General features: G+C 47.7%; 2 protein-coding genes across 15 annotated transcripts in view; both read left to right on the forward strand.

Annotated features, from left to right (window-relative positions):
* ULK2 (unc-51 like autophagy activating kinase 2) overlaps window positions 1–4462 on the forward strand; it is a 38819-nt gene extending 34357 nt beyond the window's left edge. The window contains exons 25-28 of the mRNA XM_071765071.1: window positions 868–986; window positions 1360–1517; window positions 2384–2519; window positions 2609–4462. Of these exons, the coding sequence (XP_071621172.1) occupies window positions 868–986; window positions 1360–1517; window positions 2384–2519; window positions 2609–2676 (481 nt within the window). The 3' untranslated portion in view covers window positions 2677–4462. The remainder of the gene's footprint in view (window positions 1–867; window positions 987–1359; window positions 1518–2383; window positions 2520–2608) is intronic.
* A 772-nt stretch (window positions 4463–5234) lies between these two features.
* Window positions 5235–16507, forward strand: LOC139806014 (aldehyde dehydrogenase family 3 member A2-like). Of its 14 annotated transcripts, none has more exons than XM_071765083.1 (13): window positions 5235–5430; window positions 7390–7697; window positions 7782–7929; window positions 9862–10041; window positions 10410–10641; window positions 10737–10822; window positions 11433–11641; window positions 11769–11886; window positions 12009–12150; window positions 12321–12487; window positions 12995–13094; window positions 13209–13444; window positions 14941–16507. In XM_071765083.1, exons 4-13 carry the CDS (start codon window positions 9880–9882, stop codon window positions 14941–14943), a joined length of 1455 nt encoding a protein of 484 aa, XP_071621184.1. In that variant the 5' UTR covers window positions 5235–5430; window positions 7390–7697; window positions 7782–7929; window positions 9862–9879; the 3' UTR covers window positions 14944–16507. The 14 variants fall into 14 exon arrangements, with proteins under 14 accessions (XP_071621184.1, XP_071621179.1, XP_071621174.1 ...); XM_071765078.1 differs by lacking the exon at window positions 5235–5430 and adding an exon at window positions 13929–14027 and having other exon boundaries at window positions 7554–7697; window positions 14814–15526; XM_071765073.1 differs by lacking the exons at window positions 5235–5430; window positions 7390–7697 and adding an exon at window positions 14417–14540 and having other exon boundaries at window positions 7907–7929; window positions 14814–16507.
* Window positions 16508–16528: the final 21 nt, after the last annotated feature.

A 16528-nucleotide genomic window follows, 5' to 3' on the forward strand; every position in this document is an offset into this window, starting at 1 on the left:
TGAGGCATTTAAAATGTAGTCAAAATAGGCCCTTTTTGTTGGGAGTGATTGGAAGTTTTTAACAGCTGAAGACAGATCAGAAAGAGCAAAGGATGGTGGAACATTTGCTAGTAGATAAATAAAAAGGAAGAGGGTTTTCTGGCCTGCAGCAGAAGCTGGGGAAAGGGATGAGGAACTCAGGTTGGAGGTGCAGCACTGCATTCCTAAGCTTGGAAATTCGTGTATCAGCTTTGGTCAGATCTGACCTCTCATCTGTTCCTGTTGCCCAGGCTGAAGCAGTAGCACTGAGGTGGCGGTTGGGAAGGGGGAAGGAGTGTCCAAATGTGATCATTTTTGCAGTGGAACCAATTAGCCCTAACACAAAATCAAAAGCAAAGAGAAGTGTGAGACATTTGGAGTGGTGGGAAAGGGCAGTTCCACTTCCTGCCGTCTTCCTGCAAGAAAAAAAAAAAAAAAAAAAAAAAGACAGCAAAGCCCAACAACAAAACCCTTGCAAAGTGTTTGCTTTTCTCAACTGAAAATTCCAGGGGCATAGGAAATGACACTGGGAGAAAAGTACAGCCAGTTGCTTGTGGTGAGATGTTGATCTCAGGCAGTTGATCCCCACAAATAAATGTTCCTTTTTCAGATGTCCACACGAAAGCAGTTTGCAGTTGCTGCTGCAGCTCCTAGCTGAGCAGATGTACTCTCAACCCGTGACAGTGTTTGTGAAGGGAAGGGAGGGGTGGAGTTGCATTTTAAACATCTGTCTTCCTTTGCTGCTGCTGGGTCCTGTGTAGGCTTGAGATTAAAAAGCGGTGTTTGCAGCTTGAATGTGTTCAAGAAAGGTTTTGATACATAATTTTTTTTTTCCCCTCTCCTTCCTAGACAAGTGGAGCAGCTGGTGTTGTACATGAAAGCTGCCCAGTTACTTGCATCTTCTCTGCATCTTGCCAAAGCACAAGTCAAATCGGGGAAACTGAACCCATCCACTGCTGTTAAGCAAGGTAGATACAACATCTTTCTATTTGCTTTTCATGTGTTTTGTTTGCTGATGCATCACTCAAAAAGCTTAAGGTGCAACATTTGTTTGTATTCTTCTGTACAAGAGAATTGTAGATGTGTGCAATTGCACAATTCTGGTAAACAAAGATACAACTAGAAACAGTTTTTAAGTGGGCAATTAGTAACTTGTAAATGGAAGTCATTTGATATGTAATTCATAGAAGTAGCAGAGTAAATAAATATTCAAAGCATAAGTTTAAACAGGTTGACTTTTCTAGTGCTGGGAAAAGCTGAACTTAGGCTATGTTGACATTTGGTTGTGTGGTTATTATGTGGGTTTTGAGTTGTTTTAATTTGTTGTTCCCTTTCTTGCAGTTGTGAAAAGCCTCAATGAAAGATACAAATTCTGCATCGGCATGTGCAAGAAACTGACAGAAAAGTTGAATCGTTTCTTTTCTGACAAGCAAAGGTTCATTGATGAAATCAACAGTGTCACTGCAGAGAAACTCATCTACAGCTGTGCTGTAGAAATGGTGAGTCCCTCCTGTAAGTTAAGTGATAGGAGACTAAGATGAATTGCTTCATCTCTCACACACCTCTTCTGCATAACCAGAAGACAGAATGTATGTTTCAGCAGTCTGTTTATGGTAATTTTTGTTAGTCTTTCACTCTCTTTCCTGCCCTGCCTTGACTGTGGCTAAAGTTCCTGGCAGCTGCTGTTCCTCAGGGACATTTCCCCTCCATCAGCACATTTGGTACATAAACACCAGGAAATGAACTCCTAAGCCACACAGCTATGTGCTTCAGTCTCATCCACTGGGGCTTATTAAACTGCAGAACCAACAGAAGCAGTTTCCTCAGCCCACCAGGTCAATTTGGGGAACATCAGCCTGCCCATAGGAAGCAAAAATGGTAGCAATCATGTGGAATCTTTTTCATGGATTTGATTAACTTTTTTATCTGCCACAGAGCATGCAGTAATCATCCTGGAAACACCACTGCTGTCTTGCTGAGGTCTCCTTTAACATAGGTATCACATAAAAGATAATATTGTGCTTAACCCTGGTAATGGTGTAGCCATGCACAATTAGTATGTCTTCACAAGAGGATATAGGTGTAAGAAAAAGCATATTTATTTGTATGTTGTTTCAACACATGGAAACAGAAGACCAGAAAGTGCCTTTATAGCTTATACCTGTGGAAGATCCTCAGTTAATAGAGCACAGGCACTGTATTCTCTGAGAATTCATTTTGTTGTCTTCGTTATAAAAAAGAGATCAGCTAAATTATGGCTCAGAAATGGTTTGTTAATGACACTTTTACAACATTCATTTTGAATTTCTCATTTCATTACTTGCCTGATGCAGTTTCTGTAACTGAATCTCCTGAATGATTCCAGGTTCAGTCAGCAGCTCTGGATGAGATGTTTCAGCAAACTGAAGATATTACATATCGATACCACAAAGCAGCCTTGCTGCTGGAAGGACTGACTAAAATACTGCAAGACCCTGCAGATATAGAAAATGTACACAAGTGTAAGTTCATGTTGAATAATTAAAAGACTGTAAAATTATTATAAAATAGCACTGAAGTCATCACCTATTTTACCTCTCTCTGCTTTCAGATAAATCTAGCATCGAGCGAAGGCTTTCTGCACTTTGCTATAGCACAGTGGCTGTTTATGAGCAGTAGAATATCCCGAGGACCAGATGGTGTGAACATAAGGGACCACATCAGTGAAACTGCACTTTTTTCACTACAGCTTAATTGTTGTCCTTGTTCTGCCCTATGTGGAAGATGATTCTCACAGTTCTGTGGTGACTACCAAAGAAACAGCGGCATATTCAAAGAGGAGAAATTCCAAAAGTACACTTGCCTTACTGATCCAGCAGCTCCTTTTTCTTCCTAGCAACAGAATTTAAAGGAATCTCTCTTCACATTTCAAACTGATCCTTGTATGTGTGCTTTGACTTGAATGATCAGGGTTTGTTTTTTCCTCGTGAGGTTTCTAGAGAGCGGATTCTTCTGCATCAGGTACAAAAAGACATTTCCCTCAGAAGATCCCCTCAAATGTTTAGGAAAAATATTTTTAAATTGTCAGTAAAATGTGATGGAGTGCATTTGGGAAACCCTAATCATGTGCAAGTGCTGTTCAAAGCTTTGGGGCTACGCTGGTTTCTGTCAGAGCTCACATGTTGTAAACATGGCTCAGCTTGTGCAGAGGGATGGTGAGAGAGTGCTTGCTCTTTTACCTGAGGGAGAAATGGTAGTGGAAGAAACTGCTCTCCATCCGTGCAAAACCCTCAGTGGGTTTTCAGCTGATGTGGAATACAATATGATGATCTTCTTCCAAAATATTTTGTTTTGCACTAATTTACTAAAGCAACTGTATATTCATTTTTGAAGAAATATATTAAAAAAAAAATAGAGAAAGAAGGCACAATGGACTTGGCTGAATTTCATTTCAGTGTACATAAAAATTCTTCTCAGAATTTCAAATGTAGCTTCTAGAAGACTTTCAAACAAACTGTAAAAACTTGTATTCATGTGAACCTTCCCATTTTATACCTATTTGTCTAATACTTGAGTAACTACTGCTCTGGACTTTCTCAGTAATAGCAATGTTGAGTTGCTGGTTGTTTGCTTTTTATATAGATTTGGTTGCAACTTTTGTTGTGCATGCAATATGTGCATTAATGCCTGCAGTCTCTAGGGGTGTAATGACAGTTCTCTGTAGTTTGTTTCTCGGGCAGTATTACAATAAATACTGTAAACTGAAAGGTTCTGCAAGGAACCATGCAAAATCAGAAAATAACCTTGAGGTTTGAGATGCTGATAAGTTGATGTAGGATATCTACATATACAGCATATGAAAAACCAGGATTATTTTGCTTGCATTTTGGGGGAGAGGTGGGAAGCTTCACTTAGCCTTATAGGCATTATCATTTCAAGCATCCCATGAGATCATCAGGACAGCGATTTGCAAAGAATTTAGGCAGATCAGCTTCTCTGGAAATGGTTCCTATACTTCATTTTTGAGACTTTTTTTTTTTTGTTTTGTTACTCAACTGCTTGAATACTTGAATAAACCATTCTCCAGGACAAAATCATTTTAATCCTCTTAAACACAGTGGTCTGAACTATTTGACAAAGTTGTACAGGGCTTACACATCAAGATCTCGTTTCAGTGTTCGGATAACCATGTGTTTCCTTTACTTTGACAGAGTAATGTACTTTTTACCTTATTTATCTGTATGAAATTCCAGCAATTAATTTGAAAGTGTTTGTTTATATAATGTTTGTATTTTTAGGTCTTTAATACGGTGTTTCTACCTCTCCTTTGTAATTGCATGCATTACTCTTGAAACTAGGTAATAACTCACTGAACTGTTGCGTAATAGCCTTTTTATTATGGCCTGTATAAATGTATATTAAGGTAAAAATAAATACTGACACTAGAAGTGTTTCTATGGTAAAAGCAAGTTTCTGTGTCTCTCTAAGCAAAGGTTAAAGGACTTAAAAAAAAAAAAAAAAGTCTGTAGATCTGTGTTTGATCTGGTTAAACCAGTTGTTTGATGTTCTCTGCTTGGGTGAAGAGATGCTCACCTCAGCAGTTGGACATTCCACCAGGGCAGGATGGGGCAACTTGCTTGAGCATGTTATCTCTGGGTAGCTCTGGCACAAAGTGTCCCCAGGTTTGTTTTCACTTGCTTTAGGGGAACAATTTACCCTGCTTTTTTGGTTTTGGTTTGGTGTTTGTTCTGTTTTTTCTAAACTTAGATTTGAAATCAAATATGGTTAAGTAGGTGCTCGGGTAACAGCTGTGTGTTCTTCAACAAGGTGCTTATTTGTTGCCTTTAGCAAAGAAGAGCTCTTCAGGCTGCCAGAACAGCATATACAGAGCTAATTGCCAAAAAACTGCCAGTAAGTTACAATTTCTATCCAAACTTCACTTTGTCCACTTGTAGCTAGTATCTTCTCCCCAGCTGAGATGCGTTGTGGTAGCTGGTATGTGGCTGTTGTATTTCTTAGTTGTACTACCAAAATTTTCCCCCTTTATTTTAAAAAAAAAACAACCTTGTGACTGGCACTTAAAGAGGATGAGGAAGGAGTGAGCAGGGAATGCTAATGATACATCTGAATTTGAATCTTAGGAACAAAGCAAAAGCCTTAACACAGAAGACTAGGAGATAAGCTGCTTTCCCAGGAACTCACTGGGGTTTTTTGCTGTTTCTCTTTTTTTTCTTCAGGATTCAAGCTCATTCTCCTTCCACTCTTGCCAGCAAGACTCCAGCTGCACAAACAGGAGGAGAAGAAAAGCACTATTCTTGTTTGCTGCTTTCAGGAGGAGGAGACCCATGTTCATGGCTTGTCTTTCTGCATAAACTCATTCCACAAAGATCCTGAAGCTGTCCTCTGTCTTCAGCTCTCTGCACAGAACAGCAGGTGCTTGTTTCCACCAAATTATTTTTTTTTTCAGCCTTTTAAAAGATAGAGCTTGAAAGGAGATATTTAATGTGCTGCTTTTCTAGTTCAGCTCTCCAGCATCTACTCAAGAGCTCCATGTTCAGACTTGTTCCACTCTCTCCATAGTGTATAATGTCAACTGAGGAATTGTATTTGGATTCTGACATTTGCTGCTTTTTCTAAACAAGTGGAACTCTCATTCCTTCCTCTGATACAGAGAAGGAAATGTACTTACTGTAATTTGCAACTAAGATACTACACGTTATTCTGAGGGGCACTTTTCAGTGAACAGAGGTGGTGTTTCTGGGACTCCCTAGGTTCTGCAAGGTTCTTGCTGCTTTCCTGTACAGCAGTGTCAGGGTGTTACCCTTGTAACCTCGGGGTTCAGAGGCAGTAACTGCTCTCATGATCCACGAGTGCCACAGCACTGCTGTGCCCAGCCTGGCTGCACCCAAAAGGGAAGCTTGGTTTTTGTCTGGAGCAAGTAAAGCTGAATACTACTGCTTTGAAAGCTTGTTGAGGCTTTGAAATCCAGATGGGTTGGCTTGTGACCTGCCTCCTTTTTGACTCCTGTTTCCTCTCCTGTTTTTTGTGGTGTGTTTTTTTGTTGTTGTTGGTTGGTCTGGTTTTTGTGTTTGTTTCTTTTTTAAATTTTGATCCTTTGACCTTTTTTTATCTGGTCTGATCTCTACATGCCACTGTTTTTTGACTGTCCAGGGTGCCTTTACATCTTTAAGTAAATCTCTTATCCTGAGCTTCCCTGTCCAACCTGAGCCATATCCTTGGCTATGGCTTTTTAGTAGCTCCTCCTGTCTGTGGATCAGTGAAGTTTAGCTCCGTAACCCCTCTCTTGAGGTCTTGAAGTCAGCTGGAGCCCAGTCTAACTAACTCTTGGCACTTCTTCTTTGGACAAACACCTTTTCAATAGGCTTTTGTATCTGGCAAGCTCCCCCCTCCTCTTGGGCTGAAAGCAAACTAAATGCCAGTGGTGCTGTTGAGTCTTGTTGCAGTCTTTGTGCCAATCATTTTCATTGTTTCTTTGTGTCGCTTTCACATTTTCCATGGCCCCAGCTATGTCTACAATGCAGCCCCACAGACCATGGCTCTGTGCTGCACAGTATCTTGTTCTCCCAAATGTGAGCTCAGCCACAGCTTTCAAAACAAGTGATGCCATAAATGAACTGAGCTGCATTTATTCCTGTAGGTTCCTTAAAACCTCTCCCTGTTGTTCATCTTCTGTACCCGCTACTGGGATTGAGTGCTGTTTGGGCTTCTTTATCTGCCCATCTTCTTGTGCTGCTGGCTGGATTCTGTGACCTTTAGAAAACTCTTAGAACTTGAGACTAGGCAGGTGTTCACAAACAGAAACTGAGGGCCATCAGCCTAGCTAAAAAACTTGGAAGTTCTGTGAGCACAATGTGTGAGCTAAAGAAACATTTATCGATCAGCTGTGTCATTTGGTGGACTCTTGAAATCAAATACTGCACAGCTTATCTTTGAAACCAAAGTCCTCCTTCCCCAGGCTCTGCTGGATGGTTTTGGGAGCAGGGCAAGCCACACTCTCCAGGCCCAGTGCAGGACAGAGCCTGTCTGACCTTGGTGTTTTGCTATAATTGGCTCCAAGAGGAGTGGGAGAGAAAGAGTGAAGGGGAGAGGGGAGTCTTGGGCTCAGCTTCTCATAAAACATCTCTTGCTGCTCTAAGTGTAGCTCTGGGAATAAAGCTCTCCCAGCACCACTCACCTCCTGATGCCTTTGGAGTTCAATTACTTGTCCATAAATAGTTCCCTTCTTTATTTTTTCTGAATAAAAATTTAAAAGTCCCATCAGTTCCTTGGTGTGAGGAGCACACTGCAGACCGTGTGTTTCACCCAGTGCTGGCTGGGGTGTCCCATCTCACTTGGGATCTCCTACTTCCCTGCAATCCACGGCTCACCCAGGTGCTCCAGGGAGCCCCAGCTGGTATTTTGCAAGACTTCAAACATCCTCAGCCTTGGTTCCGGTCTGTAATTGGCTGAAAGATGTCCCTGACAAGGTCCAAAAGGGACCATCTGCCAGAATGCAGCCACACTGCTGCTCTCCTTTCTGTGAATACCAAGAACAGGTTTCTGTGGAAGTGTGGCACAGCACCAGCCTGCTGACCACTGGGATGTTTCCCTCCTCTGTGTGACAACAAGCATGAGAAGCACTGCTGTGGCATGAAAGCCCTCGGGCTGAAGGAGAATTATCCAGGCTCTGGAGAATGAAGGTAAATAATCACCTCCCTGCTGCTGCAGACATCCCCTGGTGGGTGCGCTGCCCTGGGAGGATGCAGTGTGACTCTGTTCCCCAGGCACTGCAATGTAATACTCCAGTGAGAGCTCCAAGACTCTTATCTCGTGTTCCTTGGACCTCCAGACATCGTGGTGCCTGGACAAAAGCTCCAAAGTGCCCTGCCTGCAAGGATGCTAACAAGATCAAGGAGACCGTGTTTGCATCAGGTAATGCTCCTGCCAGGAAAGTTCCCACTTCTTGAGCACAAACCCAACTTTTTTTCACGTGTCACCAGCCCAGCCTGATTTTTCTTTTCACGTTGCCCCCCCTGCATGCAAGTATTGCCTGTGGCTTGTGTTATTCTTTGCCACGGCATCCTGTTTACTGCCGAGATTTGTGCAACAGCTTGTGAAACATTCACGTGTTGGCTGAGCTGCAAGCCTTTAGCAAAGGCAACTGACTTCACCCAAGCCAAACTTTGTGTTTTTAAGGGGGGAGTCACAGCCAAAGAACTGCCTGCAGGGCTAAAGGGCAGCCCCAGCCTCACAGAGCCAGGTTGAGCTGGGAAAGCCTCATGGGACTTTTTTTGGGGGAGCATATGCTCTGTGCTGGCACCATCTCTCAGCTACTGGCTCTGGGCTTGCAGAGGTGAGTGGTGGACCCCAGGATTTATTGGACACGTTTTCAGCAGAGGAGCATTACTAATAGCTGGCCTGGGTACGAGCATGTCAGGAACTGTAGGTCATAACAACCTGCGTGTAATTTGCAAATAATCCCTTTGCATCTCTTATAACAAGTCGTGGCAGGGCTATTTTTAACTGGAATAAGCCCAGCCTTGTCTCAGCTCCTTTCTCTGCTTTTTTTTTTCCCCTTCTTGTTTCCCATGTGAGGGCTCAGTTCCACTGCTGTGCCGGATGAGCCCTTTGTCTCCTACAAACCAACACCTGAATTTTCCATGCCAGCTGACCAGTTTTCCTCGACAGACCGGTCTCATCCCACACCCCCCCGAGCAGGAGATTGCTGAAAGGGCTCCATGATCCTCTTTGCCAGCACTTGGGCTCCGACATGACGCTCAAAAAAAATTAGGAAAAATTTAAAAAACAAAAAACCCAAAAATGAGGCGCGCAAAGCTTCCCCGTGCCACTTACCCTCCTTAGATAAAGGGACTTTGCCCTCAACCCCCCCCGCATTCTCACGCAACGCCCTTCTCTGCATTTCGCAACCCGCCGGGCTCCAGTCGGTGCCAGACCCGGTTCCACCCCCCGGTTCGGCCGAGCTGCCGGGAGAACCCCGGGGCTTTGGCAGAGAGCAGCGCAGGCCGGGGATTAGGGAAGAAGGAACATTCCTGACGGCGGGAATCGAGGTACTGGCGGTGCCCATTCCCGGGGGCTCTGGGCTGCTTCACCCCCCTCCTCCGGCCTTTTCCTCTCTTGCCAAACTCTCCCTCAGCCCCCGCGGGCGGATGAAGGACACGGCCCCGCTTCCTGCCTGCCGGCGGAAGGGCTCAGCAGCCCGGCTAACCCGCTGACATCCACCGGAACCGGGGGGTTCGGACCCTCCCGGACCCCCCATCCCACCCCGCGCTACGGCCCTGCCCTGTGCCGGCCGCTTCCATTCCGCTCCCGCCCGGGGGGGACCCGCGGCCGCTCCCACTCCACCTCCGGGGGGCGCGGAGCCGCCTCGGGAGCGGAAGGCGGAAGCGGCTGAGGCGAGCGGGGACCCCGGGAGGGCGGAGGGAGCCCCGGGTGGGGAGGGGGAATGGGCTACGATCGGGGGTATTCGCCTCAGCCTGGGGTTGGTGCTAGGGGATCCCCGGGGTAGCTGGGAGGCGGCCGCCACTCCCGGCCGGGCCACCCTGCGCAGTCCCCGGTCTTGCTGCGCCGCGCTCGGTGCGGGGATGCGGGGAAGGGCGGGGGTACCCCCACCGCCTGCTCCTTCCCTCCGCCACCCTGACTGGTGTTTTCTCCCCGTGCCCCTTCCCGAGCGTCTCGAAATCAGCGAATGCAGTGAATTATTTAAGGTCTCCGAAAAACTCGGTCGAATCGGGGGCAAGCGTGTTGGTGGCGGCTCGAGGGGTGACCGCTCCTGGCAGGCAAAGCCGCCTCCACCCGCAGGAGAGGCCCCGCGCTCAGCCCGGTCTCGCTGCTCTCTCCCCGCAGAGTTACCTCTGAGCAGCCATGGAGAGGATGCAGCAGGTCGTGGGCCGGGCCAGAGCCGCCTTCAACACCGGCCGGTGCCGCTCGCTGGAGTTCAGGATGCAGCAGCTGAAGGCCCTGGAGCGGATGGTGCAGGAGAAGGAGCAGGAGATCCTGGCAGCCATCAAGGCGGATCTGCACAAGGTGGTGGTGGTTTGGAGGGGCTGCTCACCAGCCCCAAAGGGAAGGGTGCAAGGCCAAGGGCTGCCTTTGTGGTGCCAGGTGGCTTTTGCTGATGTCCACCATGGTTCTGGCTCTCACTGTGGCCTGCAAGGTTTGCTGCCACCATTCTTTAAGAAATAAGTTGTCTGACACAGGTCACATCTGCCAGGTTTTGGCTTCTGTCATACACCTGGATTGGCTGTCGTTTTTTGGGACAGGATTACAAGTAACTGCCCTGGCACAGCCTTGGTGCCAGCAGAATTGACCTTGGCTTCCCCAGGCTGCTCTGATGGGTGCAGGAGGTGGGTTCCTCCTTCACTGTCCCTTCTCCAAACTCGCTGTCGTTGCAGTGCGGGCACAACGCGTACAGCCACGAGATCCTGGGGGTGCTGGGGGAGCTGGCCCTGGCCATGGACAAGCTGCCATCCTGGGCAGCCCCACAACCTGTGAAGAAGAACCTGCTGACGATGCGGGACGAGGCTTATATCTACCCTGAGCCCCTGGGAGTGGTGCTGATCATTGGGGCTTGGAACTACCCCTTTGTCCTGGTCATGCAGCCTTTGGTCGGGGCCATTGCAGCAGGTGGGTACCTACTGGAAACCCCTCTCCTCTGTGGGGCTGTGGGAAGCATGAGAGGTGTGTGAGGGCTGAGGGGCCACGGTGGGTTTGTGTTGTAGGCAATGCTGTGGTGGTGAAGCCATCAGAGGTCAGCGAGAACACCGCTCGGCTGGTGGCTGACATCCTCCCCCAGTACCTTGACCCGGTGAGTGTGTCCCCATGCTTGTCTTAAGGAAATAGTAGTAATATCTTCAAAGGGCTCCTGTGGGTTGAAATCAAATCAGTTGCTTAATCTCCAAAGGAGCATGAACAGGAGATATAGGAAGGGTTGGAATGTACTTATGCTACAAAGACATACTGACATATTCTTCCTGTTCTTGTGTAACCCAATGTGCCTACATAATAACCATGCAACATGACAGCCTTTTTAACATTCCTCAGCCTGTGAAGAGGCATGTACATACTTCTTACTGCAGTAGCTGATCCTTTGGATGCTGTGCTGGGGATGCCCTGAGGTACACATGAGTTTCTGTTGGATGCTGGCTGTGCCTGGCTCTTCCTGAGAACTGAGTGCTCTTTGCTCAGTGTCAGCCTGACTCAACCCCAGCCTCAATCTCTTTTAGTTCACGTGAGACAGTGTGGCACATGACACTGAAACTTCCAATCCAGAGGAACAAGCAGAGCTTGTCTGCTTTCACATTCCTTCATCCTGATCCTAAACGTAGCTCATAAGTGACACTGCCCCACGAGGAGCTGCTGACTTGATTTATGTGCTGTAAATTAAAGTAATTCTAAGGCTCTTGTTGCCCCCACAGGAGCTGTATCCTGTGATCACTGGAGGAGTACCTGAGACAACAGCACTGCTGACCCAGAGATTCGATCACATCCTCTACACTGGCAACTCCAGAGTGGGCAAAATTGTGATGGCAGCAGCTGCCAAGCACCTGACACCCGTCACCCTGGAGCTGGGTGGGAAGAGCCCCTGCTACATCGACAAAGACTGTGACCTGGATGTTGCCTGCAGGTCAGGCTCTTGAAGCCCTTGGTGGGCCATTGTCCCCAGGGCACAAGTGTCACTCGGGCACCATCAGCTGAGCAGGGGGGTCTGGAAGTGACCAACTGTGGGGAAACCATCTACCTTTCTCTTGTAGGAGAATAACGTGGGGGAAATACATGAACTGTGGGCAAACCTGCATCGCCCCAGACTATGTCCTCTGTGACCCCTCCATCCAGGGCAAGGTGGTGGAGAACATCAAGGCCACTCTGCTGGTGAGCATGGAGCTGCCTGTGCCGTGGGAGCTGTCCCTGTTACAGCCCAGGCCTGAGTTTCTGTAGCTGGGGCTGCTGTGAGGAGGTGTTGAGCACTTTGGTTCTGCTTTGGCTTCTGGCAGGAATTCTATGGGGAGGACGTGAAGTCATCTCCAGATTATGAAAGGATCATCAACAAGCATCACTTCAAGAGGATCCTGGGCCTGCTGGAAGGGCAGAAGATTGCTCATGGCGGGGAGACTGACGAGGCCTCCTGCTTCATAGGTGCTTGTGGCAGCTGCTGGGGAGGGGAGGTGGTAACGGGTGCTTTGGGGGCTGTGTGTGTCTGTGGGTTGCTGGGTGTGTGTTAGCCAGAGGCAGTGCCCAGGACAAGGTCCAGTGATGGCTCACTTCTGTCCTGCTCACCCCATCTTCTTTCCTCCTGTTTTCCTCAGCACCGACCATCCTGACTGACGTTTCTCCAGAGTCAAAAGTGATGGAGGAGGAAATTTTTGGGCCAGTGCTTCCTATTCTGCCTGTGAGGAGCGTGGATGAAGCCATTGAGTTCATCAACCGTCGGGAGAAGCCCCTGGCCCTCTATGTCTTCTCCAACAACAAGAAGGTGGGTGTGGGCTGTGCCTCCTCTGCAGAGCTATCTCTGGGCACTTTGGCCCTGAGCGTGAGCAGTGCCAGGCAAGGTCCCAGAGGGCCCATGTTGGTTCCTCTGTGTGTGTGAATTGTAGTGTTTGGCTGATGGGGCCATGGAGTGTCTGCAGAGCTGTTGGAGACTTCAAGTCAGCTGCTAAGGGGCTCTGCATTTGCATGACTTTGTGAAATGGAAGGATAAAAGGTTGAATTTCTTTAATGATTAATTTAGTTACTTTTAATATATTGCTAGAATTACTTGTAACATATTGCTCCCACGTTTCCATCTTTCCTGTCCTTCCTCTGACCTTTCCCACTTCCTTTGAGTTACCATTGCATGGAGATTGTCATCTGAGTTGCCAGCCTGAAAAAATGAAGACCGTGACCAGTTGGCTCTTAGCTCTCTTCCTAGTTGTGCTCTAGAACTCATTCTGGTCTCTTCTGGACCTTTGTAATGTTTTGTTTGTTTGTTTTCTATTGTCAGTTAATCAAAAGAGTCATCTCAGAAACCTCCAGTGGGGGTTTCACTGGAAATGATGTCATCATGCATTTCTTCCTCTCAACCTTACCCTTTGGTGGTGTTGGTAAGTAACTGGAGCTCTTGAAGACTTGGGACTTGATGACCTGGGGATCATCAGTGGTTGGTTTGTATCCAGGTGGCTGAGCCTGTGGTGATCTGCCCTGCTTGTGTCCCTCAGGTAACAGTGGGATGGGTGCCTACCATGGCAAGCACAGTTTTGAGACCTTCTCCCACCTCCGTGCCTGCCTGATTAAGGACCTGAAGATGGAGGGTTCAAACAAACTCCGGTACCCACCTGGCAGCCAGAAGAAGGTGGACTGGGCCAAGTTCTTCCTCTTGAAGAAGTTTAACAAGTGTAGAATTGGACTGACCATCCTGGCCCTTCTGGTGATTGTGGCAGCGGTGGTGGCAAAGGTGAGATTTGGGGCTTTGCCGTCTGTGTTGGTGCATGTGCAATTCATCTTCTGCAAGTTCACTCCCTGCAACTGCAGCTTTATCTTAGGGCCTGGCCTCTTTCTTCTGTCTAGACACCTAAGATATCTGTCCCACCTGAAATTGCTAAGATCTGCTTCTCACTCTTGCATGTGGTATCTAAAATAGAAATGTCCTCTGGGAGATCTCCTGGGCTGCTGAACTATATTGCTCTGCCTAGGTAGGTGAGACCTGTGAGAAGCTCCCTCCAGAGGCAGAGTTTGGTATATTTTGTGCAAGTCTTTCAGGAGTGATTTCAGTTTCTGGGCTGTCCTCAGAGGTGCTGGGAGCTGCTTCTCAGCTTAGCTCATCCTACTGTGCCCTGGGGAAGGGAGGCTGTGGGCTAGGACGAGCTCTTCTTCCTTGCCCAGCTGCAGCCCCCATCTGCCCTTAACTCAGTTATTTCCATTTCCTCCCCTCTTTCCAGCTGAGCAGTGCAGAAGGGTGGGAAATCCTTTTCTCTCTGTGGAGGCTGTTGCCTGCTGGTGCTGGCTGAAGGACTCGAGATGCCCCCTGAGGTGGAGGAGTAAGATCTAAAACTCCAAGTGTGATCTCTGGTGGTTCTCCATGGCTTGCAGACCAGGCAGCACTGGCTGCTCCTTGCAGAGCTCTGCCATTCCTCCTTCCCATCCCTGCCTTGGGGCTTTCGTAGGCTTTAGGGAACAGCCACTGAGGGGACAGGAAAAGGCAGGGTGGATAAGGGCTCTGTCTGTTGTTACTGGAGACGTGCAGGAGCCCAACAAGCCATAGGCAAGAACCTGGCTGCATATTTGAATCCAGGAGGAGGTGTAAGAGCCAACAAGTGGCTCAGACCTTGCAGCAGCAGCCAGGGAGGCAGGGCCTGTCTAGGTGAATGCCTTCTGAGTGGTGGGGGGGGAAACTCACGGCATCTTGAAATCATTTGGGTTTTCTCAGAATCACCAGTCTGTGCTGAAGAGAAAAGCCCTCTTGATTGTGCTGGCTGTTCAGAGGCTGGGCTGGCGCAGTGTGTGGTAAGGAGGAGCAGGTTTCAGAGCACTGCTGTGGCTGTCACGGTGAGGTAGGAGCCTTTTTCTTCTCCTGTGTGTGTAGACCTGGTTTGAGATCGGGCAAAGCTTTGTTAGAGAAGTGGATGTGGGGCTTGGAGAAGGTTCCTCCTGGAGCCAGAGAGCGATGCTTTCCCTTGGCAGTGCTCAGAGCTCAGGGGAGGAGGACCCTGGGGAAGTCACCCTGAGTGAAGGGGCTTTGCTTCAGGCTGTTCTGGAAGGGGGAGAGCTGGGTTTGTTTCAGCAAATCCTTCACAGGACATTGGTGTTTTGTTTTGCTTTCACAGATAGTTTACTACTGACCAGAGGAGAAGGCACCCTGTGCAAGTCATACTCTCAGCGCTTACTTTGCGACTGTTTCCTTAAGCTGAGAAGTCTTTTTTTTTTTTTTTCCTTTGTACTGGGTTATTTCAGTGAGCTGTCAAGCACGGAGCAGCCTTGGAGAGGCACTAACCAAGAGAAGGCTCGGACACCTGTTTACTAACAGCCATGCTGAAACAGAGGGACCAGTGGGTACAAGCTCTCAAAAGGAGGACTGCAGAGCCAGAAATACCAGTCCCTACCTCCACCCAACACCGTGCTGCTTCCAGGGATGTGCACACTGTGCCTTGCACCCAACCACTTGCCTTCCTTCAGTGACAAACTAGCAGAAGCTTCAGCTGTGATTGGGTTGGCAGTGTTTCCCCTGCAGTTTTTGGGACAGTCTCTTCTTCTGTTGTGCTCCAAACTGCCGCCCCTCTTGGTGACAAGTCTGGGACAGGCTGATGGGTGTCACCAGTATGCACAAACCTACTGAGGTTCCCATTTGCTATTTAATCAAGGTGAAATCTTCATGGACCCTCAGAACAGAATTGTCCACAGCTGGTCAGGAGATGCAGGCTCATGCCCCTATTGGGGCTCTGGGTTTCGTTGTGTGCCTGTAGCAGTTATTTGGCAGTTAGAAAATTACAAAGCTGATAGCTCTGCTGGCTGTATTTGCTGATAAGGGTATCCTGTGGTCATACAAAAAAAAAAAAAAAAAAAAATCAATCCAGGCTTGGTTAGAGAAGTGGGAATCACAGCCAGTTATGGATTAGCCCAGGTGGGCCAAGTCCTAGACAGCCACTCGCTGACTCCCCCAGTGGGGCAGGGAGGAAAATCAGAAGGGTGAAAATGAGAAAACTCGTCAGCTGAGATAAAGTTTAACAGGTAAAGTGAAACCTTGGTGGGCAGGCAAGCAAACTAAGGAATTCATTCACCACTTGCCCTCTGCAGGCAGATGTTCAGCCATCCCCAGGAAAGCATCATCACAGATGACAGTGACTTGATAAGCTGGATGCCATAACTCCCAGTGTCCCCTCACTTCATCTTCTTTACCCACCAGCTTTTAGCACTGACCACGTCGTGCTGTCAGGAATATCCCTTTGGTAGGTTGGGGTCAGTTCTCCCAGCTGTGTCCCTTCCCACTTCTTGCTACCGCCAGCCCACATTGAGAAACAGAGACCTCAGTTCTGTGCAAGGGACTGTTTGGCAACAGCAGAAACATGGAGGTGCTCCCACCACTGTTTTGGTCACAAATCACTATGGAGAAACTAAGTGACTATGATGAAAAAAAAACTTTATCCCAGCCCAAACCAGTACAAACCCTTTCCTGGTCAGATTCCTCCAAGAGCAAACAATTATCAAAAGAGTGTGAACTCCTTCGTGTTCCAGCTTCTGGGTCTGCTATAATCTTGCACTGGGAGATAATTCTAGGGGCTTGTTCTAGCTTGGGCAGAGGATGCCAGAGAAATTTAAGGTGGAAGGACCTTAGAAATACTGATTTTCAAAAAGATAAATTTAAAAATTATTACTAAATGCAGTTACTCACTATAGAGTAGAAAATAACGTTTACTGTGCAATAGGTGGGATTTCTTCATGCCTGGTGAAAATCCACATGCTAAGCCTTTTTAATGATATATTTTGCAAGTCCTAAATAAACACTGAGAACTGAAATAACAAACTGAGCCTGGTAAGTCTCTGC

The sequence above is a fragment of the Heliangelus exortis genome, chromosome 21, assembly GCF_036169615.1.
Source record: "Heliangelus exortis chromosome 21, bHelExo1.hap1, whole genome shotgun sequence".
NCBI lineage: Eukaryota > Metazoa > Chordata > Aves > Apodiformes > Trochilidae > Heliangelus > Heliangelus exortis.